This window comes from Glycine max, chromosome 11 (genome assembly GCF_000004515.6).
Source record: "Glycine max cultivar Williams 82 chromosome 11, Glycine_max_v4.0, whole genome shotgun sequence".
Classification (NCBI taxonomy): domain Eukaryota; kingdom Viridiplantae; phylum Streptophyta; class Magnoliopsida; order Fabales; family Fabaceae; genus Glycine; species Glycine max.
The window spans coordinates 796,833-822,722 of NC_038247.2; the positions used below are offsets into that span (position 1 = coordinate 796,833).

At 33.2% G+C, this 25,890-nt stretch overlaps 3 protein-coding genes across 3 annotated transcripts; all 3 read left to right on the forward strand.

Moving 5' to 3' along the window:
• The first annotated feature begins 485 nt into the window (after window positions 1-485).
• CHS8 (chalcone synthase) lies at window positions 486-2,621 on the forward strand. The gene is made up of 2 exons (NM_001317656.2): window positions 486-929; window positions 1,401-2,621. The coding sequence occupies exons 1-2, from the start codon at window positions 752-754 to the stop codon at window positions 2,390-2,392; spliced, it is 1,170 nt and encodes a 389-aa protein (NP_001304585.2). The 5' UTR covers window positions 486-751; the 3' UTR covers window positions 2,393-2,621.
• A 2,558-nt stretch (window positions 2,622-5,179) lies between these two features.
• On the forward strand, window positions 5,180-9,047 carry LOC100810899 (pentatricopeptide repeat-containing protein At1g52640, mitochondrial). The gene is made up of 3 exons (XM_003538610.5): window positions 5,180-5,421; window positions 5,718-5,793; window positions 6,382-9,047. Exon 3 carries the CDS (start codon window positions 6,561-6,563, stop codon window positions 8,130-8,132), a length of 1,572 nt encoding a protein of 523 aa, XP_003538658.1. The 5' UTR covers window positions 5,180-5,421; window positions 5,718-5,793; window positions 6,382-6,560; the 3' UTR covers window positions 8,133-9,047.
• Window positions 9,048-11,059: 2,012 nt separating this feature from the next.
• LOC100787912 (protein EXPORTIN 1A) lies at window positions 11,060-24,186 on the forward strand. The gene is made up of 32 exons (XM_006590385.4): window positions 11,060-11,328; window positions 11,763-11,879; window positions 12,566-12,658; window positions 12,747-12,818; window positions 13,084-13,191; window positions 13,265-13,347; window positions 14,117-14,255; window positions 14,331-14,399; window positions 14,478-14,552; window positions 14,702-14,764; window positions 14,862-14,906; window positions 15,270-15,377; window positions 15,562-15,657; window positions 16,445-16,639; window positions 16,806-16,865; window positions 17,331-17,441; window positions 18,014-18,111; window positions 18,199-18,307; window positions 18,927-18,992; window positions 19,116-19,214; window positions 19,312-19,392; window positions 19,523-19,612; window positions 20,842-20,927; window positions 21,044-21,124; window positions 21,207-21,389; window positions 21,575-21,641; window positions 21,999-22,109; window positions 22,250-22,357; window positions 22,564-22,701; window positions 22,783-22,920; window positions 23,004-23,108; window positions 23,572-24,186. The coding sequence occupies exons 1-32, from the start codon at window positions 11,230-11,232 to the stop codon at window positions 23,692-23,694; spliced, it is 3,216 nt and encodes a 1,071-aa protein (XP_006590448.1). The 5' UTR covers window positions 11,060-11,229; the 3' UTR covers window positions 23,695-24,186.
• The last annotated feature ends 1,704 nt before the right edge of the window (window positions 24,187-25,890 follow it).

Sequence of the window (25,890 nt, forward strand, 5' to 3'; positions counted from 1 at the left end):
GAGGCTAAATATTCCATCATCGAATATGAATAATAGTAGTAAAAAAAACAATTCCATCCAATATAACATATAGGACATATAATTCAGTTACACTTCCAATCGCCATGTTGAATCCGGGATAAAAAGAAGCAGAGTCAGTCAGTCATCTTGGTCAGAAGTCAACCACATGTTTGATTTTTTTATGGTAGGAGAATACTAACATGAAAAATATTACGTCAATATTCATTATGCTATTTAACAAAAAAATAAAATAAAAAATAGGTATAATATAATTTATGATTTGATATAAAGAGAGAGAAAATAAAAGGCATTGAAATGATATTTAAAATATAAAGTGTTAATATATCATTGATAGCATATGGATACCGAAGTTGATGGGGGTAGCTGGAGATGCATAAAATAAAATATCCCCAATTATTGGCTGGTAAATGAAAAAAAGGAAGAATAAATAGGGGTAGAGGCGGTCATGGAAAACATGCGGGCATATGCCACCAAACTCATACATAGGTCACAAACTAACAAACAGTCGTAGTAGACGGTGGAAAAATGTATATGTTGGTGTACATTGGTGCATGCACGTGATGATACTCACCTACCCTTCAACCCTCACATACATATAAAATGCCATCTCCTCAAACAAGTTCAAAGCACACCTTCATTTCAACCTCTCTGATTTTGTAATTGAGTTCGATCAAATAGCTCCCAGTACTTTAATTGATTTCTGAATATCATCACTTAATTTGAAGGAAAGATGGTGAGCGTAGCTGAGATCCGCCAGGCACAAAGGGCAGAAGGCCCAGCAACCATCCTTGCCATTGGAACTGCAAACCCACCAAACTGTGTTGATCAGAGCACCTATCCTGACTACTACTTCAGAATCACCAACAGTGAGCACATGACCGAGCTCAAAGAGAAATTCCAGCGCATGTGTATGTCCCACTACTCTCATCTTCTTATCTTCTTTTTTAATTTCCATATTTAACTCACTACCACAGAATTGTTTTTTTACATCAGTTAATTTGACACCATTTGATACATCTTATCTCTGTTTTCTTGTCACGTTATATCATCTATTATATCTGTGAATCCCTTGAAAGAAAATAAAATTTAATTGGGTGCAAATATTAAAAGGGCATCAATGTTTGTACCATTATAAATTACTTACAATATTGTTGAATCAACCTAATTAGTTTAGATATTTAAAAAATTAGAGATTATTACAACAATAGTAGTCATTTTGTGATTCATTATAATTAGAGATTATTAGTCTTTAACTCTCCCTCAAAATTCAAATACTCGACTTTCAACAAAAAAAAAAAAGTTATTCATTATTGTGTATGTTGTGTTAATTTTACAATATAGCTAGATTGACATTAATATTTCTTTATGACTAATTTCAGGTGACAAGTCTATGATCAAGAGGAGATATATGTACCTAAACGAAGAGATCTTGAAAGAGAATCCAAACATGTGTGCTTACATGGCACCTTCTTTGGATGCTAGGCAAGACATGGTGGTGGTAGAGGTACCAAAGCTAGGGAAAGAGGCTGCAGTAAAGGCCATAAAGGAGTGGGGCCAGCCAAAGTCAAAGATTACCCACTTGATCTTCTGCACCACCAGTGGTGTTGACATGCCTGGTGCTGATTACCAACTGACCAAACAATTGGGCCTTCGCCCCTATGTGAAGAGGTATATGATGTACCAACAAGGTTGCTTTGCAGGTGGCACGGTTCTTCGTTTGGCCAAGGATTTGGCTGAGAACAACAAGGGTGCACGTGTGCTTGTTGTCTGTTCTGAGATCACTGCAGTCACATTCCGTGGACCAAGTGACACTCACCTTGATAGTCTTGTGGGCCAAGCATTGTTTGGAGATGGAGCTGCTGCTGTCATTGTTGGTTCTGACCCAATTCCACAAGTTGAGAAGCCTTTGTATGAGCTTGTTTGGACTGCACAAACAATTGCTCCAGACAGTGAAGGTGCTATTGATGGACACCTTCGTGAGGTTGGACTCACATTTCACCTCCTCAAGGATGTTCCCGGGATTGTCTCAAAGAACATTGACAAGGCACTTTTTGAGGCTTTCAACCCATTGAACATCTCTGATTACAACTCCATCTTTTGGATTGCACACCCCGGTGGGCCTGCTATTCTTGACCAAGTTGAGCAAAAGTTAGGTCTCAAACCTGAGAAGATGAAGGCCACTAGAGATGTGCTTAGTGAATATGGGAACATGTCAAGTGCTTGTGTTCTTTTCATCTTGGATGAGATGAGGAGGAAATCTGCTGAAAATGGACTTAAAACCACAGGTGAAGGACTTGAATGGGGTGTGTTGTTCGGTTTTGGACCTGGACTTACCATTGAAACTGTTGTTCTGCGCAGTGTGGCCATCTGAGATGCCTAATATATTATTTCATTATTGTGTACCACTTTTCAAACTTGCTGGAGTTTGTAACAACAACAACAACAAAAAAAAAAAAACTCGTTTAGAGTTTGTAATTGTGTACGTTTATATTCAAATAATAATACATGTTCGATGGCCTTTTAGCCTAATTTCATGATAACAGACATTTGTCTGAAAAAAAATAATTCTTTCATGATTTATATTATAAATTTTATCTTAGAAGATACATGATTTACCTCCCTGGATGGCCAACTGCCACAAGTTGCCTCTCTTATGCAAATTAAATGGGTGTGTTTCCTTTTTCTACTTTGAATAAGGGCACTATTTTATTGTAAATTTTCCTCACTTTTGTGTATATCATTTGTACAGCAAAATTAAATTTTATTAAGACTGACAAAATAATTTGTCTCCCCTTTTATACATTGATCACCTTTTACAATTGAATAACATGATATGATAATAAATATACACTTTCAATTCAAACCTTTTTCCCCCATTCCATCAAGGTACGTTTTGTTTCCAATGTCACTCTATTTGCATTCAATATATATTGTTACGTGGATAGCACGATCAACACTGCAGAATGAGTGGAGATAAAAGCACATACCACCAAATGATGTCATAAATACGAGTAGAAACTAACAACAGAAAGTTATACCAACTACCTAACGCATTTAGTTCAAATGCCATTCCCTCTTTCAATAAATATACATTTTCAATATCATTAGACCTTTTTCCTCCCTCAAACGATGCATTTTTTGTTCAATTTTACTCGATTTGCATCCAATATATTGTTGCGTGGATAACACAGTCAACACAACAAAATGAGTGGAGGAGGGGTGAAACACATATCTCACCACTAAATGATATAGCTTGCAATGAAAAATATGAGTAGAAACTAACAAAAGCAAGCTATTAGTTATACCAACTTCCTATTCATTCAGTTCAGGTACTCTTCCATCTTTCAATACTTTTTTCCTTCATTAATCAGTTTCAAACTATTCCAGACTATTAAGCATTATAAAATTAAAATCATGAGCAACCATTAAAATCAATAGAACACCGAAAAGTTGCATTGTCAATCAATTCCTTCTGGCATCATAGAAAAAAACAAGAGCTTTTCTCATTTCCTATCCCTTTGTTTGGGAGGGGGGAAAGAGAACATTTTTTTTTATTTGATAGAAAGGGGAAAGAGAACATGTAAGCAGAGAAAAGTTTGAAATATAAATTAAAAGGAAAGCGAGAGAAGAAGAAAAAAAAACCTGAATTTTTGTTTCTAAAAATCATTTTTTTTCTTTTTTTTTTACGACACTTAGTCCTGTTAAAAATAATACAACAAAAGGTGTCAACACATATCTTCCAAAGTTTCGAGCATAATTAATCCTGATAAGGTATACCTCCTTGAATTTGGGATCGGCATAAGAACTAAGCTAGCATATTCTGAGGTGTTGATCTAGTCCTTAACCAGTGTATCAATCCATGCAATCCTTTATACAGTTAACTTGTCTTTGAGTTTTAATTCTTGCAGAAATATATATAGAGAGAGAGCGCGCGCACGATTTTTATGACAATATTTTTTTACATGAAAATATGAGAATAATTAACAACGTTATATCATGGTTAAAAATAATATACACTTAAAATTAAAATATTTTAAAATTAAAATTAAATATAATCATTAAATCTTTAAGAGATCACTAAACAAAAGTCTTAAAATATCTCAATTAATATTAACTTATCATTATAAGCATGATTGTCATATTCTTTGTGATCATGACTATGTCATCGTCATCTTTATTGTCACCGATTATGTAAAGATTATTTGTGTCTCTGTTAGAGACTTAATGATATATTAGATGATATAATAGATTTTAATTTAAAATATTAAATATTTTAATTTTAATAATTTATTATTTTTAATCATCTGATGATTATTATTAATTTTTTTCATGTTCTAACATAAGATATTGTTTTCGTTGTAGTCATATTCTTTATATATATATATAGTCAATATTAAAACATTTTAAATTTAAACAAAAATTTTATTTATCCATAAAATTCCTAAAAAATTTATCAAATATAAATTAAATATTTTAAAGATTTAATTTAGATTGAAATCGTCAAACAACTATCACGATTACATCTTTTACCCCTTACCACCAATATAACCAATATAATAATTGTCACCTACAATATGATAACAATAACAATAGATAGTTTTAGTTGTAATTACCGTAATTGTGGTCAAAACAATTATAAAGATTTAGTTTGATTTTTTCTTTATAATACATAAGTTATTTATTTGACTCTGTCAAAAATTTGAAGGAAAAAAAATTAAAATACTATAGGAATTATAATAAAAAATAAATATAAAGATTAAAAAAAATAATAAGGATAGTTTTTTTTAAAAAGATACAAAGACCATTTTTTCAAAACATATTCTTTTTAAAATAATAAATAATAAAATAGTATTACACAAATTAAATACACATTTAGCTGGTTTAAGCGTTGTAAAAGAGAAATAATTAAGAAACAGGATTTAATAAATTCCACTTGATAAATGAAGTGGGTAGCATTTTTTGTGGGACAAATTGTTTTCTTAACTCTCATCCAATATTCTTAGGTATAATTTATATAGATTAACAATCTATATTTTTAACATGTAATTTTTGTGTTATTAATCTAGCAATCTAATCAAGTAAACTAAAAAGTTAATTATGTTAAAAAATAATATAAGTTTTACATAATAAATTAAAAAAAATGGTATATATCAGATTTGCTGGATGAAGTAAGAAAATTCCTCGTCTCGTGGTGGCGTGCGTGGCCACTCACTCTCAGACTTTAATGAATCCATGAACCCTCTCGCTATGATCGATTCAACAACGGCCTGTGTTGTGAACGATATAGTCTGCGATTCAGACGATTACGACCCGCCCCATTCATTTTCCCACCCTCTTGCTTTAACCTAATCTCATTCTTTTCCAAAGCAAAAGCATTTGAGGATTGAAGACTGAATCATTGTGAGTTTTATTTTTAACATTTGTCTGTTAAAAATATACATCATAGTTGGATCTAAATTTTGAGGATAGGGCTGTAGAGATATTTGGTTTGGATATTACAAATATGGCATTAAGGACTAGTCACTTTATTCTATATATTTGAAATATGCAAATAGGTAGCCAGCAGGAAAAATAGCACTGAATTTGTACTCTGTTAGACCTGGACAAAGCATGTCATTGGGATTCAGCTTTGTACAGATCTATTAGTTTATCATTATGTCAATGTTGGATTAAATGGTTGCTTTGTATGCTTACAGGTGAAAATGAAGCTACTTGAGCTCCTATAAGCATTGATTAATTGCAAGATGGCCCTTTGAGCAAGATTTACTCTCTGTAAGTTTTCATATCAAAAGTCAAATGCTGTTGAACTGGATAAATGTTATAATTGGTGTGCAGCAAGAAGCCTATTTTTCCTCTTAATGCACTCGTTAAGCACAGAGTAGAGCCACTAGCTTGCTTTTTGTAAGCTGAAAACCATTTCAATTAATGAGAATTTGATTTACGTTAATTTTCAGCAGTTTGATGTATGCTACTAAGAAAATATTTTAGACTGGATCCTCTCTCTTTCTCGCTTGTTGTTTTGTGAATGAATTTGTGTTTCTTATAATGGGCTGGCACATGGGCTACTTGGCCCTATGGGTTTTTTTTCCCTTACCCCTAGCTCACATGGTCCTGGGCCGTGTGGCTGACCCATCTGACAGCTCCCTAATATTGAGGCTTGATACTTGTTTTTTCAATGTTGTACGACTTCTACTAGAATCTTATTTATTTTCTTCAAGTTATTGATAATTAAAGCCTCACAAATACTGCTAAGTGCCATGTCTGGCATTTGTGTTTTAGATGTTGAATATAGGTAAAAACTTATTTGTTATGTGATAGCTAATATACAATAAAATGTATTTTACTTTGATGTCTAAACAGGAAAGAAAACAAGTTGTGTGTGCTATGGCACTAGCACATATAACGTGTACATCCATGACTTTCACATCTTTAGAAGCCCAGATTTTGAGCAATGGAAAATGTTCGATTGAAGGTGCCTTAACGAAGTTGAATCCTTCCTGGTGCTGGAATTAATCTCCCTTATTATCACATTGTGCAAAATGGCTTTTCAGTCACTCTTTTCCAAGTATAAAATCTTACCCTCTTTCTTTTGCACTCTTGTCCAACACAAGCCCAGCTACCATCACTTCCACTCTTTCCCAACCCCACAAGTCTCAGGGCCATTATTACCTGACCTTGTGAATGAGATATCTCGTCTACTCAGTGATCACCGATACCCTCACCATGATCTAGAACTTTCTCTCAATCCATTTTCAGCACAAATATCTACAAATTTGGTTGACCAGGTGTTGAAGAGGTGCAATAATCTCGGCTTCTCAGCCCACAGGTTCTTTCTTTGGGCTAAATCAATTCCAGGTTTTCAGCACAGTGTTATGAGCTTCCACATTTTGGTGGAAATTTTGGGAAGTTGTAAACAATTTGCCATACTCTGGGATTTTCTCATAGAAATGAGAGGGTCTTGTCATTATGAAATCAACAGTGAAATTTTCTGGCTCATTTTCAGGGCATATAGCCAAGCTAATTTACCCGATGGTGCAATTCGGTCTTTCAATAGAATGGATGAGTTTGGAATTAAGCCAACTATTAACGATTTTGATAAGCTTTTGTTCATTTTATGCAAAACGAAGCACGTCAAGCAGGCTCAACAATTTTTTGATCAAGCTAAGAATCGTTTCTTGTTAACTGCTAAAACTTACAGCATTTTGATAAGTGGATGGGGTGATATTGGTGATTCAGAGAAAGCCCATGAGCTGTTTCAAGCAATGCTTGAACAAGGATGTCCAGTGGATTTGCTTGCATATAATAATTTGTTACAAGCTCTTTGCAAAGGAGGTTGTGTGGATGAAGCTAAAACTATTTTTCATGATATGTTGTCAAAAAGAGTTGAGCCAGATGCTTTTACTTATTCAATATTCATTCACTCATACTGTGATGCAGATGATGTGCAATCAGCTCTCAGGGTTCTTGATAAAATGAGAAGGTACAACATTTTGCCTAATGTATTTACATACAATTGTATTATAAAACGACTTTGTAAGAATGAACATGTGGAAGAAGCTTATCTGTTGTTGGATGAAATGATTTCAAGAGGAGTAAGACCCGACACTTGGAGTTATAATGCAATACAAGCTTACCATTGTGATCATTGTGAGGTCAATAGAGCCATAAGGTTAATGTTTAGAATGGAAAAAGACAACTGTCTTCCTGATCGCCATACCTATAACATGGTGCTCAAATTGCTGATTAGGATAGGAAGGTTTGATAAGGTAACTAAAGTTTGGGGGAACATGGGGGACAAAAAGTTTTATCCTTCTGTCTCAACATATTCTGTCATGATCCATGGTTTTTGTAAGAAGAAGGGAAAGCTAGAGGAGGCATGTAAGTATTTTGAAATGATGATTGATGAAGGAATACCACCATATGTTACTACTGTTGAGATGCTGAGGAATCAGCTCTTGGGTTTAGGGTTTTTAGATCACATTGAAATACTGGCTGCTAAAATGAGGCAAAGCACTTCCTATGCAATTCAAGAATTGGCAAATATTATGATTGGCAATAGAACAACTCATAATACTTTGAGACGCGATGAGATGGACATAGAAAGTGACTGAGGAAGTGACTATTTGTTTCTCGTAATACTTTCCCATTAAGCTATTTTGACAAATATGTGGAGGCAACCATTTCATTTCAGCAAAGCACATAAAGAAGATGCTATATCTGTGGGCTATGGTTTTAATTGACGCATTTTAAGGTGCTGAATATTATTATAATTCTTTGATGTAGCCTGTATGACATATTTCAGATGGAAGGTAATCTAAAGTTTAAACCTCTGGAAAATTTTCATGGAGCAGCTCAGTTTCTGTATCGTGAAGAAATGATGGCCATGCTGGTTCAGGTTACAAGTTTTATAGCCTGGGGAGTCATTTCTTACAGGATATATATCTTGTCCTACAGGCTGCAGTATTGTTTGAGTGGCATGCCTCCGACAAATTTCATTTCGTAGACACCTATCATTGCCACAGATGGGTTTTGATTATAATCAGTATAGAAGTGACTGCTTTGTTTCATTTATTTAAACATAAAACAGGTAAAGTTGTCTCAACCATGGTAGTTGAATTGGGATTCAAATCGTGAATCGAATCGTATTGTGAAGAGTGCACACCAAGTTGGCAACCTGTTTCTGTTCATATTGGAGAATTGAAGTTATTCCTGATGAAATCGTAAACCCAAAAAAGGTTTGGGAAACTTGGCAAGTGCATCTGCACACCAACGAAAGAACTTACATGATACAAAGATTCCTTTAACCTCAATAGCAGGCATTTGTAAGGTTTCATCCTTACACTAAGGCAGTCAGACATCAAAGGTTTGGGGTTAAAAGAGAAGAAACCAAAAATGATATGGTCTTATTTTTCACGTTGACCATAAGTGTACAATTAACATTATTCTATTAACTTTAAGTTTTCTCATTGCTGTTGGACTTTGGATGAATTGGAGCCAAATTGTTGGCATTATTGGTTAAATTTGAATTCAGTCTCTACGTTTTCTTCACGTTCTTCGAAAGGGTCACCGTCGCTTCAAGTCGTTACATCGACAGTAACAATGAATGAGCAGATTGATTTGATGGAATACAGAGGTTGATTAATTGAAGTCAATGCGCGATAATTTTATCAGAAATTCAGAACTGTACCATTTGGCCATTCTGTTTAATGTAGCGTGCTGAAAACCTTCAATTGTCTTTCACATAATAAAAACGTCTCATGTTTTACTTCATGGATTCTTGCTGTTACTAGCATCACACATGGTGGTTTGTCTTCTCTCTTAATACGATATTGAACTTGGGGTATGTTTTTGAATGAGCTTATTTACAAATTATTTGACCCTAGGAGGATTACTGAAATGGCTTTTCATTTATTCGTGAATTAGATTACTCATTTAGTCAGTTCTTGCCTTTTTAGTTCCCATAGTAAAGTGGTTTGATTACATTTTAATTTCTTTTTAGTTTTTATAGTTTACATTTTAATTCTTAATTTGAATATTATAGGAATTAAAAAAATAAGAAACTATAAGGACTAAAAAAAATATTTTTAAATTACAAGGACAAAATTAAAATGTAAATTATAGGGACTAAAAAGATCACTTTTAAATTATAGAAACTAAAAAAATAAGAATTATAAAACTATAAGGACAAAATGAGTAATTTAACCTATTATTTATATGAAAATAGTTTAACTTTTATTTTCTTTAATTATCAAAAAATATTTAGCTAAGTACTTATGTAATAAATATTCATTTAAGTAATTGTTACTTATATTTTCTTTTTTACTAATACATTTCTTTTTTGATTTTCATTTTAACAAAGTTACTAAAAGATGTACAGGGATATACACGTGGTGCTTGTTTTTCACTAGTAATAATAATGATATTAACATTTTAGTCTTTCAAGAAAAATTAAGAAATTGAATGAATTACTTTTATAAGAAAATGTTAATCAATATCCTAAAAACATTGATTAAGAAATAAAAAATGGAAAGCTTTTATTACAAAAGTACACCTTTTTTATAATTTTCAATGCAGATTTGTCAATATTTTTTTTATTTATTGACCTTAACTATTGTCTTTAGTATGACTTTTTTTTTATAATTAAAAAGTAAAATCAAACTATTCCTATTGTAAACATTAAGTTAAAAATATTTTAAATTATTTTAATTAATACATTTTATTTTAAATTTTGTATTTAAAAAAGCAAAAGCTGAACATTTATATTAGCCGTCGTAGGGTTGTTAAAAGAAATTGAACATAACTGTTTCATAGTTCAATTTTAAACTGCTTCAACCAAACTGAATTGTAACCTGAGATTAAAAAATGTGAAAAATTTACAATTTCAAGCAGTTCAACTCAATTTGCCTCAAATGTTAAGGGGGGTTTGTTTTGTCTTTGTTTCTGTTTTTATTTTCACTAAAAATAGAAAATGATATGAAAATGTGTTCGGTTGAATTTTTGAAAATATTTTTAGTGAAAATGAAAATAGAAAATAATCAGAAAATAAAAATAATAAAATTTAAGTTTCAGTTAAAAACAGAAACCTCATTTTAGGTAAAATGAAAATGAGATGATAATAAATATAATTTTAAATAAATTTAAAAATACAAAAAAGATAAAAAATTATTATATCATAAATTTTCAATGTTTTTACTTTCTAAAAACAAAAAACAAGAAATCAAATAAAACATATTTTTAAAATTTTAATTTTTTGAAAATTTTCAAAATTCTAATCTTTCAAGAACAAAAACAGTTTAAAAAGTGAAAAAAAAATGAAAACAGAATTAAAAATACAAATTAAACACACACTAACTAATTCAGTCCACCAAAGCTATTACACAATTTAATTAAATTCGCCCAAACTATTACATAACCCAATGGTTAATAAGGTTGCGCTGGCCATGGGGTACAGAGTCTTGAAGAAATGGCCGCCCAAAAAAGCGGGTGATAGAAAAAGGAATAATGAATTAATAAAAATTCCCGAAATTTGCAAGTCTGCTTCAAATTCAAGCTGTCATGTGTGTTCTCTCTCTATATATAACTTACGAAGTCCAAACTCCCTCTCCCTCCCTCCTTCTTTGGCTTCCTCCCTCTAATCACTAATCAAATCAAATCAAATCTTTCTTTCGCAACAATCTCTTCTCTGAGATTCTAGGGTTTATCACTCCCATGGCCGCCGAGAAGCTCAGAGATTTGAGCCAACCCATTGATGTGCCTTTACTCGATGCCACTGTCGCTGCCTTCTATGGCACCGGATCCAAGGAACAGGTCGCGCCTCCTTTCCCTTTCTCACTCTTTCTCTTTTCGCTTTTTCCTTCCCGATTCAACATTCTCCATAATTCGCCTCTTTCTGCTTCACCATTATGCTTCTCGAAACTTCTACTCTTTCACTGCCTTTTCGTCTCTCCCAATGCGTCAAAACAGTTTAACCGTACGGAACTAACTTGCTCAGTTAGGGTTTACTACTCTCCGAGCTATACGGAGCTAATTTTTTCACTGTGAAATTGTTTTCGCCTTTCATCATTATAAATACTTTCTCGAAACACTGACTTGGTTCACTAAGGTAGCAAACTCGGGAAATAAAAAAGTCTTGGTAGTATTGTCAATGTAGAAAACATGCTATTTTTTTATGCTTGCATTGCATGCTCGTTTTTTTTTTTTGTGTTTTTAAGTAATCATTTGTTTATATTTTAATAATGCAGAGAACTGCTGCCGATCAGATTTTGCGCGATTTGAAAAATAATCCTGACACGTGGCTTCAAGTCATGCATATTTTGCAGAACACTCAAAGCCTAAATACCAAGTTCTTTGCCTTGCAGGTTAGTTTGTTTGTTGATCTTCTACATGTGGGGTAAATAGCTAATGCCGATTATTTTTCATCTGTAACACGTAAAACATTGTCCTGTTCTAAGAAGTGAATGGAATTTTTTGAGAGTTTAGAGTATTATATCATATCATGGAGTCAACTCTCAACCGAATTGTTCTGCAATTGAAATCCAGGAACATAGTGCTGTAAATTATATGGTGATGCCGAATGAATATTCAGGACTGATTTCCTTTGTTTTATAAAGGAACCTGATCCATTGTTTACTATATTGAGGACAATTGAAATCCAAGAAGCATGATTACTTTAAAAGACATATAGTTAGGTGTTTAAGTTAAAACTAATCAATATTTGAGGGGGAGTATTTGTAGCCAAAATTCCATTCCCAGAGGGCTTGAATCTAGATTATTATATTTGCTGAAAATCTCAACCTGTATATTCTAGTTTTGCCATGAAAGCTCATAGAAACTAATCTTTTGGTGTTGTTTTGCTGGATAGAACTATTGACTCTTTTACTTGTGTATTTCTCTTTTGGTGTGTGTGTGTGTGTGTTTGTTTACTTTGTTGGTTTTTCATCTTAACTCCTGCATTTGACTGGTTTGCAGTTTAGTGTCTTTGGAAATTGTTAGGCGTCAAACAAGTTATCCACTTTGTCACTTTAATACTAATCAAGTTATACAGGTTCTAGAAGGTGTAATTAAATACAGATGGAATGCATTACCTGTTGACCAGCGAGATGGAATGAAAAATTTCATCTCTGATGTTATTGTACAGGTATCAGCCACACTTGATTTGTTTTTTTGTTGATTCTTATAGTCCTTCTGCATCTTTTGTCTTGTTATTGACCCTTTTTTTTGCATAGCTTTCTGGCAATGAGGCCTCATTTCGAACAGATCGGTTGTATGTCAACAAACTCAATATTATATTAGTTCAGGTAAAAATAATACTGTACATACCTAATATTATAATGCTGTACTTACCTAATATTTCTGAAATTGATTTTTCATAATATTCTCAACCAGTTGTATTATTTATCTAGATGAAATTGATACATTTTCTGTAGTTTTCCTCTGTTTTTCTAATGGATATGTATGTTTCTTCTGCCATTTTATAAATCTGTTGTAATATTTTAGTGCATTCTTTTGATGTTTATTTGCCTACATATGAATTTGTTCTCAAAATAAAATCTGCATGCACAGATTTTGAAGCATGAATGGCCAGTAAGATGGAGAAGCTTCATTCCTGACCTTGTTTCAGCGGCTAAAACTAGTGAAACAATTTGTGAGAATTGTATGGCAATATTGAAGGTAACTTTATCCTTATTTCTATCTAAATTTGTTCCTTTAATCAATGAGTAACATTACAAAAATGTTCTTTCAGCTCTTGAGTGAAGAGGTTTTTGATTTTTCAAGAGGAGAGATGACTCAGCAGAAGATAAAAGAGCTTAAACACTCATTGAATAGGTAACAGTTAATGACTTTGTTTATAAACAATACTTCCAACACAATTTTTTTGGGTGCTATTTCATTTCTCTTTCTTTTACTTTGGAGATCTTGCATTCTGGTTCAAGGGAGGACATACCATTGAGGTAGCCCTGACCATGGGAAGGGGGTATTAAATTAATTGAAAAAGGGAGAATTCTAAACTGAAATGTATAGGAAATGCAAAAGACTGATGAGCTTCTGTTACAGATCATATATATTGATCAGAAGCTCATCTAAACTATATAGGAAAATGATAGGTATTGTAAAAGAAGGGAAAATAACAGAAAAAACACATAGGGAAAATGAGAGCAAGCTCCCCAAAGTCAGAGATGAATCTCTAGACTCCCAATTTCATATCCCCCCTCCCCCCGAAAAAAAATACAACCAGTGCCCTTTCTCTTATAACAGATTTCACTCACTGTTTCTCACTCCTCTTACTAACTCAATTCTCACTCACAAAGCACTCCAACACTAATTCTGAATGGACTCTATTACCCTCTTCGGCCTATGTGTGTAAACCTTCAAAGGTTTCTCACTATTGGGCCAATTTCTATAAAAAAAGAATTACATTTATCAAGGCATATATCTCTTTTACAGGGGATGACAATCTTCTTTATCTTTCTTTATAGCTGAAACTGGTGTCTAAATGCTGGATATCAATTATTGATTTTCAGGTTCTAGTTGTTTATTTAACAAGTTATTAGGGAGTGCCTATATATTGCTAAGAATTATCTGTGGTTGTTTACAGTGAATTTCAGCTTGTTCATGAGTTGTGCTTATATGTGCTATCAGTGTCCCAACGGACTGAGCTCATATGTGCAACACTGTCTACATTGCATGCCTTCCTATCATGGATTCCTTTGGGCTATATATTTGAATCACCATTGGTAGGTGTGGTTTTCTGCTTAAGTAACACTGCCTTGGAGGAATTCTGAAATCTTTTGGTTGTATTTTTATTACAGCTCGAGACACTGCTAAAATTTTTCCCAATTCCTGCATATCGGAACCTGACTTTGCAATGTTTAACTGAGGTATGCTCCATCGTCTCAGTCCTTATGCTTTTACTTGAAACTTTCATGATCATTATTATTTACTTTTTATGTTCACAGGTGGCAGCACTTCAATTTGGAAATTACTATGATGCCCATATTAAGATGTATAATATATTCATGGGTCAGTTACAGGTGTGTTTGAATTTTGAATAACTTTACATTCTGTTCAACATTGTATTTTGTTCATTTGCTTTATCATATTCCTGTATCCATTTGTTCTATTTTTTGATTATGCGATAATTTCTTTGATTGATTTTGGGATAATGTAATGTTTAATGCAGACCATACTTCCGCCCACTACTAATATACCTGAGGCATATTCACATGGTTCAAGTGAGGAACAAGTAAGTCTCTGTAATTTGGCAAAGCAAGAAGCCTGATTTACTACTAAATTATAAATTACTTGTGAAGCATCTATCTGACAGTTTTTTCCTTGTTTAGGCATTTATACAGAATTTGGCACTGTTCTTCACCTCATTTTACAAGGCAGGTTTATTTTCTCAGTTTTTTGTCTGATTACAAGGCTGGTTTATTTTCTCAGTTTTTTGTCTGATTACAAGGCAGGTTTATATTCATGAAATGTAATGAGACCAGGTGAAAGAATGTGGCCTTGTTTGGGTATTTTTTATGCTTTGTGTATCATATCATGTCTGTTGCACATTTGAGAATGGACCCACCTTTCTGTATCTTGAATTGTTGTGCCTAAATTTTCTTCCTTTTTTTTTCTTAATCTGTGTAGCACTTCTTCCTCCTCTGCTTTTTGCCCATATCGTTTTTCAGTGTGCTTGATGAGCTTCAAGTCTCTATTAACACTAATAGTGGTGTGGGGATACCCTTCTGTTTATGCAGGTTCACATTCGAATTCTGGAGTCCACTCAAGAGAATATATCTGCTTTGCTATTGGGTCTTGAATATCTTATTAATATCTCATATGTGGATGATACTGAGGTTTTTAAGGTATGATGATATTGACATATATGTATACCCTTTACATATTTCTTATGTTATGATTGCTAAACTTGTTTTTCATTCTTGAGTTAGCCTGATAGACCTCTCTTTCTCCCCTTCCCCAAAGCGTCCTAACATGGTGTTCTGAATTGTACAATATCTGTATTTGTACTTGTTTTGTGAAATATATCAGGTCTGTCTGGACTACTGGAATGTCTTGGTTTCAGAACTGTTTGAGCCACAACGTAGTTTGGAGAACCCTGCAGCAGCAAATATGATAGGACTTCAGGTGCTGTCTCTTTAATGTTTGCTCATAACCTTGGTCTTGATTGTTAAAATCAAGGGCTGGAGATTCTCTTTTCCCTCACAAATAACTTTGCAAAATAGGATACTGCCCTTTTTGTGTGCTTGGTACATATTTTGGCCATCGTTTACTACATTGATATCTCTCATTTGTTTTTTTTTATACTTTTCTCTTTCTAAAGAGGATTTCTTATCCTCCTTTACCTCTAATTTTTTTTTCAGTCTTAATAAATTCCTGCTAGAAAAAAAATTAAGAGAACCATTTTAGTTTTTCATACTGCTCCTTCTGTACACCATCTTCCCCAAAAATAATAATATATTATTATACTTGTTAATGAATTAATTAAAGTACAATGCTGTAAATGTAATCTAATGAATAAAATCAAATCTATGGGCTATCTTCCTCCATTTTTCCTTATTATTTTCTCACTCTTTTACTTTCTCTTTCTTCAATAAGTTTTATTTGATTTTTTCTTTAAGTTGCACTTACACAGGGTATTCCTACTACAGTCTTCATGTTATGTGATCTAAGATATTTATTTACAAGATATAGTTTAGATCAGTTGGTCTCTAACCAAAACCCATTGTTTTCGAATATACGTTTTTTAATTGATAATATTGTTCTGAAGTTTTTACAACATTTTCAAAGGTGTATTTTTGTTCAATTTTAAATTTCCAATAGTTTCCTTATGTCTCTCGTGTGATTTCAGATATAATATTTTCATCTTTCTACGAATGGTTAAAGTGATGGTATGTTTCTCAATGGCAAGCAGGTGCCCGGTATGATTGATGGCATTGGTTCACAGCTTCTTCAGCGCCGACAGCTTTATGCCAGTCCCATGTCAAAGTTGAGAATGCTTATGATCTGTCGTATGGCTAAACCAGAAGAGGTTCTCATAGTTGAAGATGAAAATGGTAATATAGTTCGTGAAACAATGAAAGACAATGATGTTCTTGTTCAATACAAGGTATTAAGGTGAAATTTGACCTTTGCCATACTTAAATTTCTACACATAGATATACAAAATATTTTGAAGCCTCATTCCCTGTATTTTATTAGATGATAAACTAATAAATTTGAGAGATTTCTGTCATCATATTTTCTAATTAATCAAAGTTCAATCAATTGTACAGATTATGAGGGAGACTCTTATTTACTTGTCACATCTTGACCATGATGATACTGAAAAGCAGGTATGTGAATTAGAAAGCAGTGGATCTATTCTATTTTTTAAGGGAGATAAAATATTCCGTCTTATCTATTTCAAACTTTATTATGGGGAAGTTGATATCTTTTATTTTTTCCAAATATGAACTGGTTTTTTCTTTTTTTCCAAGGGTATAATCAGGATGTCAAATTATGTTAGGTGTTGCTTGAAAGATAATATTAATAAGCTGAACTTTAAAACCCACTAGGGTTGGCCTAGTGGTTGGGGGGGGGGGGGGGGTGGGGTTGGGTTGTTTGCACGAGGTCTTATGTTCAAACCTCAATACAAAGCTGAACTTCATTAACCCAAGGATTTACCTATGTTGTATGGAAATGTTATTTTCATTTAGGGTGATATGATATACTGACTGACAATTAAGAAATTGTTGCATTTTAGTACCTCCATATATATCACACCTTGATGCAGTGGACTCTTGTGTTATAATGTGCAGATGCTGAGAAAGTTAAGTAAACAACTTAGTGGTGAGGACTGGACATGGAACAATTTGAACACACTATGCTGGGCTATAGGATCTATATCTGGTTCCATGGTGGAAGAACAGGTACTGTCAACAACCCAATATGCATTGTTCTGCCCAATGTTGTAAGAAAGATCCTACTAAGATTGGGAGAGGGTTAAAAGATCATGCCACGTAGTAGGATCATAAGATCCTACAAAAAATATAAAATGATAGTATAAATAACTAATAATATAATAATATCATTTAAAATTCTGTAAAAATTTAATTTTTTTATTGCATTAATTATTTTGTAAATGTTGTATAAATATTATTAGCATATTGGTTTATTCTATATGTTATATTAATTATGAACAAAAATAACAGAAAGTGAATACAACAGAAAGACCAAAGAATATAATAAAAGTCACAGTATGGCTGAAAAAGAATGCATAGGGTCATATGATGGTTTGGTAAGAACAGAACATAGAGCAACAAAGGAGGCAAGAACCTCCCTTGATAGAGAAGAAACAGAGTTGTACAACTGGGAGAAAGGGTTCTGGGTGAAATGCAACACAAGAGATGCAAGCCTGGAAGGCAGGCCCAATGGGCTAACATATGTGTTTTTCTTGTTGATTCTTTTAAACAGTTATAACTCACATCTTGTTTTGTGGCAGGAAAATAGATTTTTGGTTATGGTGATTCGTGATTTATTAAATCTATGTGAAATCACAAAGGGAAAAGATAACAAAGCTGTTATTGCAAGTAATATCATGTAAGGAATGCTTGTGTATTCATTTACTCTATGTTAAATGGTGTTTTTTCCTTTTTTTGAATAATGCATGGTTGCTTCTGTTGGCAGGTATGTTGTGGGGCAGTATCCCCGGTTTTTAAGAGCTCATTGGAAGTTTCTAAAAACTGTTGTGAACAAATTGTTTGAGTTTATGCATGAGTCACATCCTGGGGTTCAGGTTTTGTTTTTTCCTTGATATATGTCAGTCGTCAGATGTCTGTTATCTTTGATGATATTTGCATGACTTGTTAGAACAAACCTAGGCTGTCCTTGTTTAATGTTATGAGCTTTGTTTATGTCAAAATGAATTTAAGTTGAGATTGATAGAACATCAATTGATATATCTGAGAAGAGCAATACTAAATCACACAGAATATTCAAAATGCAACCAAACTTGCTGTCCCAGAGTCATAGACCCTAATAGAGAAGTGTTCCGTGTTTAAATAACTAGAAAACAATACACGCATTTAATATGTTCCCTCTAATTTTTCTACCCTAAACTGTCAATAGGACAGTTAGTAATGTATATAAACCATCTTCAAGAAACAAATATGAAGTTGCTTAAAAATCAGTATTAGATTCTTTAGTTTTAATATAAAGTTAGTCTCCGATTCTCTGTTTTCTTTTATAAATTGATTATATTATTAGTGTATAGACAATCCAACTCAAGGTGTGATACTGTATTTTATTTTAATCCATATATGCCTTGTAGACTATTTGTGTTATTGCCCTTCATCTAGTTTTTGCCCTTGGGAATTCATTCACGCATAATTTTGTTCATGTTTAACTTATTTTAGGATATGGCCTGCGACACATTTCTGAAAATAGTCCAGAAGTGCAAGCGTAAATTTGTAATCACCCAGGTAACATTTCATTCCTTTTGCATCTCCCAAAAGCAGAGTCTAGTTTTTTTCTTCCGTATGAGTTCAGTACTTGCTATCTGATGAAATACATAATAATAATAATCATGACCATTGTTGTGTCAGGTTGGAGAAAATGAGCCATTTGTTTCTGAACTTCTATCTGGCCTTCCAAATACAATTGCTGATCTTGAACCCCATCAAATACACACGTTCTATGAATCTGTATCCATTTTTTCTCTTAAGTTGATTGATAATTTTAGCCTTATGATGTGTCTATATTTGTATTTGCATATTTTTAAGTGATATTATAATATTCTAGGTTGGTAACATGATTCAAGCAGAGTCTGATGCCCAGAAGAGAGATGAATATCTTCAAAAGTTGATGGTGCTCCCAAACCAGGTTATCTGTTTGCTTGAGAAGCTGCACTATTTCCTTTATCTCTTTAATGTTATAATCTACATGAGTTCACAATTTTTTTTTGGAAGCCAAGTGTTATAATGCCAGAGATCCTACTCATTTTCTTCTGCAGAGATGGATGGAAATTATAGGGAAGGCACATCAAAATGCTGATTTTCTGAAGGATCAAGATGTAATCCGAAATGTGCTTAATATATTGCAGGTATAACTTCATAGTAATTTTTGTGTGACTCTGCTATACTCCCTCCAGTCTTGAATATAAGCAAAAACAAAACCTTTTATATTGGTCTCAAATATAAGCAAATCTCAACTAAGTTTGCCTTATTTAATGAGATCATTCCTAAAATGCCCTTCATTTAATTGAGTTTTGTTTCCAATGACACTCTTTTATTCTTGATATCAACCATCAAGGAAGGGTAATTTAGGAAAAGAGTTTATCTTTTAAATGAAATTGGTATAATTAAGTGATTCTAACCAACCTTCTTCCTATAAAAAAAACTACTTTCTTAACAAGTGTAAGTTTTTTTTTTTTTCTTATATTTGAGACCAAAGGGAGTATATTTTTTTTATGCGCTTGGAAACCTTTTTGAAACTGAGAATACACATTCTTTCTTGTCATCTTTACTAAGTTCTTTGATTAATTTGTTGTTTAATCTTACTCTTTGTCAAGGGATGAAATGTTTTTTATGTTATTTGTTTTTCCTTCCATTATTGGTAAATGAACAGAATAGAAGTTTTGACTCTTTTAGCTTCATGTTTGCATGATTGGCAGTTCAACATAAGTTTTTTTGTTTTAATTCCTTCTGTTTCTTGCCTTTGTGCATAGGTTCTTATAAGTACTGCTGCCCTAAGCCTTTGGTGAAACTTGTGGCTTGGCTTAACCTGACCTTGAAATAGGGCAACCTTCCTTCCCAATTAACTTGCATAAAAAAAATACATCAAATGACTTTGTTACTGAACTTTATGAATCAGTATGCTAGAAGATTATACCATGCCAATTGTTGATCATTAGGCCAAAAGGTTTGAACACCTTTGTTTATGTTAGGTTTCTTCCGAGCTTCAATGTGAAGACACATTAATGGTTTTATATTATATCTCTAATGTGTCCCTTCATGCAAGAGCCCTTTGGCCTTGATTCTTGAAGCATGGACAATGCACAAGCTCTCTTACCTTTTGTTGAATTTCAATTTTTTACTATAATGGGGAAGGGAGGATTGAACTCTTGACGGCTTGGTTATGTAGGCGGCTTCTAATACCACATCTGAGCTAATTATTCCAAAAGCTCAAGCTTTTAGGTGAAGACATGTGAATAGTTATATTTTACATCTATAACCATTATGTCCGTAGTCAAGTCCAAGGTCTGTAGTTTGTTTGTTTTCCCCCCAAATTCATGATAATAAATTTGTGATTTAAGTCTCTTCTAAATTGCAGACGAATACGAGTGTTGCATCATCTTTAGGAACATATTTCCTGCCACAAATCACATTGATCTTTTTGGACATGTTGAATGTGTACAGGTATATTTTGTTAACTGAAACCTCTCTATATTGTTTTGGCATAGATACTTGTTTGCATTGGATTAGATTCTTTTCCCCCAGTAAGTATTAAATAGTATATGTTTTACTTGCAACAGAATGTATAGTGAGCTTATATCAAAAAGTATTGCAGAAGGGGGACCTTTTGCATCTAGAACATCCTATGTGAAACTTCTACGGTTAGATTAAATGATATTACATTGGTTTTGTACTAACCAGATTACTGTTTTTAGTACCTTGATAGTGTTGTTCTTGATGCAGTTCGGTTAAGAGAGAAACACTTAAACTAGTTGAGACATTCTTGGACAAGGCTGAAGATCAACCACAAATTGGAAAACAATTTGTGCCACCAATGATGGATCCTGTTCTAGGAGATTATGCCAGGAATGTGCCTGATGCGAGGGAATCAGAGGTTTTGTCACTTTTTGCCACAATTGTAAACAAGTATGTCAATTATTCTCAGTTTTGCTTATTTTTATTAATTAATGTATGGAGCTTTAGCACTCAAAATTCTACATTTATATTTCTCCTTTAGTATCTGATCCAACCCTTGGCCAAAAATAGTTTGTGGGAAGAGTATGCTAAATGTTTGCTATATCACTCATATTTCTCTTTCGTATACTTTGCAGATATAAAGCTGCCATGGTTGAAGATGTCCCACAAATATTTGAAGCTGTATTCCAGTGTACACTGGAGGTAATTGTATAGTACGTCATTTGGCTAGGATGCGAATGCTATAGTCAATCATCATTCTGATAATGACCCTTAGATTGACTTCCAGCTTTCCCAACCCTCATTCACTTCCTTTTTGTTTTTGAATAATTTGCTTTTACAAATTTACATGCCTTGTTTTTGGAAAATGTAGACTAACTTTGTGGTTTCTGTTAATCGAAATTTAAATTTACAGAAACTGGTCTGAAACCATTTTGAACTTCTGTTTTTGACTAATCATCAGTTATCTTCTATCAATTTTGTCGGTGTATTGTATGATTATTGAATATTTGCAACTAGATATCAACTGATTTGTATCTATTCTTTTATTCTGTTACACAGATGATTACAAAAAATTTTGAAGATTATCCAGAGCATCGGCTAAAGTTCTTCTCTTTACTGCGTGCTATAGCTACTCATTGTTTCCCTGCTTTGATCTGCTTGTCAAGTCAGGTTGTGTTTCTTGCTCGCAGTCCGCCTATGCTAAACCAACTGCATGGCAGTTTATTTGATTTTACCTAATATTGACTGTGACTGCTCTTCCAATATAGTTTATGTAGCCTGTGCCTGATGTGGTTTGTAATCTGTTTCAGCAACTGAAGCTTGTTATGGATTCAATAATATGGGCGTTTCGGCATACAGAAAGGAATATTGCTGAAACTGGGCTGAACCTGTTGTTGGAGATGTTGAAGAAGTTTCAGGTGTGGTCTTTGTATATTATTTTGTTCATAACTCTCACTGTTGACCTTCAAAGTTTCTTTCCCATAGTTTTTCTTGTTTTGGAGGATTCTGATCCTCCCTCAAGTTTTCCCTCATTTATCTCTATTAATTTTTTGCTGATCAAAAAAAAAAAATCTCTATTAATTTTTTTCTTGTTGGTTGAATGTCTATTTGTAACATTAAACAGGCATCAGAGTTCTGTAATCAGTTTTATCGAACATACTTTTTGACAATTGAGCAAGAGATATTTGCTGTTCTGACGGACACTTTTCATAAGCCTGGGTTCAAATTTCATGTCTTGGTGCTTCAACATTTGTTCTGTCTGGTACTGTTTCAAAATCATGCTTTTATTTGTTTTATTAATCAGTGAGAAATCACTATAATGAAAGAGTCTGGCGTTTTTCAGGCAGAAACTGGTGCCCTAACCGAGCCTCTTTGGGATGCTGCTACAAATCCGTATCCATACCCAAGTAATGCAGCTTTTGTACGCGAGTTTACTATAAACCTTTTAAGCACTTCATTTCCCAACATGACTGCTTCCGAGGTAATTGAGGAGAAACAACTAATATATAACCTCCCCCCTCTCCTCTTTGCCTAAATCGATGACTAATTTAAAAAAATTTGCAGGTTACTCAATTTGTTAATGGACTTTTGGAGTCCACAAATGACCTCCCCACATTTAAAACTCATATACGAGATTTTCTTGTACAGTCCAAAGAATTTTCAGCTCAGGTAATGCTTTATGTAGTAGTGCCAATAGAACGTTGCATCTTGTTTGCGCTAACTAGCTGGTACATATGCTAATTGTTTAAATTTTCTGCAAGTTTTGGGTTTTTTTTTTCCTGGCTTTTAGAACCTTGTGCCAGTTTGGCTTCTCTGAGAAACTTTTTCTTTTTTGGAAAGCATTTCTTATTAAAGGAAAAACAGCTTATATTGTCAAAAAAATCCTTTACTTGGACAAAAGCACTCATAGTTTGGTGAATGACCTGAAAAATAAGTTGTGTTCAAAAAGTAGTAGCTTTGTTGATTCCACAACATTCCTGGTATTCTAATTCCTGAATGTAGTCCCATGTATTCATGACCGCTTGTTACTTTGATTTGCTTCGCTCTGTAGCATGATGTGTTGGAATTTATATTTTTAGTTTATTTCAGCACCTATGGTTTGTTAATTGTACCACCCCCCCCCCCACCGCAGGATAACAAAGATCTTTATGCTGAAGAGGCTGCAGCTCAGAGAGAGAGGGAAAGACAAAGAATGCTTTCTATTCCAGGACTTGTTGCCCCGAGCGAGTTGCAAGATGAAATGGTTGACTCATAGATATAGGCTATACAATATGGGCGTAAGCACATTACACCAAGGGCATTTTGACTTGTGTCACAAGCGCCTTGATTCAATCAAATACCAGATGGTTTGAGAACACATGCAGCATTTTCCTCTTTAAAATTTAGTTTTCCTGCTTTTCCCAATATATCATGTTGGGACTGGTTTGGCATAGGTTCCCTGATTTCAGAGGTTTGGGTGGTTGGCAATACTGCCTTGTCTATTGGTGCGTGTAGATTATTCAGTTGCTGATTTAGGATGATAATAGTAATTTGTGAGGGATTCATCAAGGCAGTTTTCGATAGAATCACAAGATGGATGACTAATTCCAAGTATTGATGACTCCTTAGGTGTGAGAACTCCTAACCTCTGGCAGTTTGTGCAGAAAAACCCTTGTTTGATATTTTGTATTTTTTTCACCAATTAATTTTAGGGGGATTGATGTACCATGATTGCATTAATGTATGTTTTTCATGGTGTTATTGTTGATCTCGCGCCCCCGTCCTCTCTATCGAAAGTAAAGTTTTATTTTACTACCTATTTTTCTTGCGTTCCAGCAATCAAGTATTTGCCATGTGCCATGTAGAGTATGAGGCTTGCATTTCTAGTCCTTTATTGATTAATGAGCCGTTGTGGCTGTGCAGCTAAGTACCAATCGTTGATCACCAACCTAGAAAATTGCAAATACCAGAGAAATTTCGTATTCTAGTTTGATTCTTGATGCATGATTCTTTGCCGACGAATTTCACTGTTTCTTTGTCACCACGCTAATTCAATTGCATGCCAAGCCTCTTGTCAGTGTCGTACACTGTTTGAGGGCTATAACTTCTCGAACCATATAACGGAGGTCTTGCTTGATTTTTATGGTGTGCAAGAAGACACGCCTGTTTGAAGGAATGCTCCCATGCAAAAGAAACTTGGGTTCAACCGCAATTTCTTTCTAGGCCTAACTTCAATTACTTTAATCATGTATTTCTTTTTGCTTCAGCATTGTGGTGGATAGGGAAGCGGAGGAACAATAGATTTTCTTACGAGCAAAAGTTGGACATCTGGCATGCGTGGAGGAATGTATCTTTTTTATGATGATATTTCTATTATGTTGAGAGATCGGCATGAAAGCACCATTTAGTTAAGGGATAGCTTTATTGAATTTTTTCCCTATCTAGTTATTATTCCAATGAGTAAAAAAATTGATCTTCAAATTAAATAATTTACTTATAAAATTAATTATCGTTTTAAAATCTATATAAAATTAAACATTTAAAAATTTATTTAAAATCATGTTAATTGTAAGGGGACGTTTGTTTTATGAAATTTTCTTTTAGGATTGTTGTTCCCATGAATATAACATGGCTGGAATAATTTTTAAAATTTAAAATAGTTTAAATAAAAAAAGTTTCATGTGAATTAGAGAATGAATTCTCAACTTTCATCTCCATATCTCCGGAATTTGAGTTCTCCATAGTTTTGCATTGTTCATAAATAGTGTAATATGTGAAACAAACGTTTTTCTTATTATCTAATACACATGTAACTTTTTTGTTTATTTAAATTACTTTAAATTATTTTCAAAAATATTAAAATGTAAAAAAACTTTTTTTAAAGATATCCAAAAATGAATTTTCATTTTATATTCTTAGAAATAATATTTCTTAGAATGTAAGAAAACTTAGTGAAACAAACACCCTTATAATAACTAAATAATATAAAATCTTTTAGTATTAACCTCGAATATCTTTCATTATAGTCAATCTATTTGAGCTGATGGAATAGAATTACTGTCATGAGGGTAAATCCTCCGTCTATGTGATATATGGTAGTATAAATTAAAAATGTGTAATATTATACGATTTTTTTGTAGCTTTAGTGTATTATTGTGTTTGTTTCAAATTTTAAAGGATTACGAGTTACTCACAAACCTGAATTGATTTAAACTGATCATCTTAAGGTAGTTGAATCTTTTATATATTTAGGTTAAAATTGAATGGACTAAAATCAATCAAATTTTTTGAGTTGCTTGGTTTGACATTAAATATTATAAATATTGGTTGGGACTGGAGCTACAAGTATTAGAACTTGGTATTACTTTTGGTATATTATTATTTATTTTACCTTTTTTCATGTTTATTTTTTGTGTCATGTTTATAATATTAATGTCATATTTTATTCATTTATTTTAGTAAATCTAGTTGC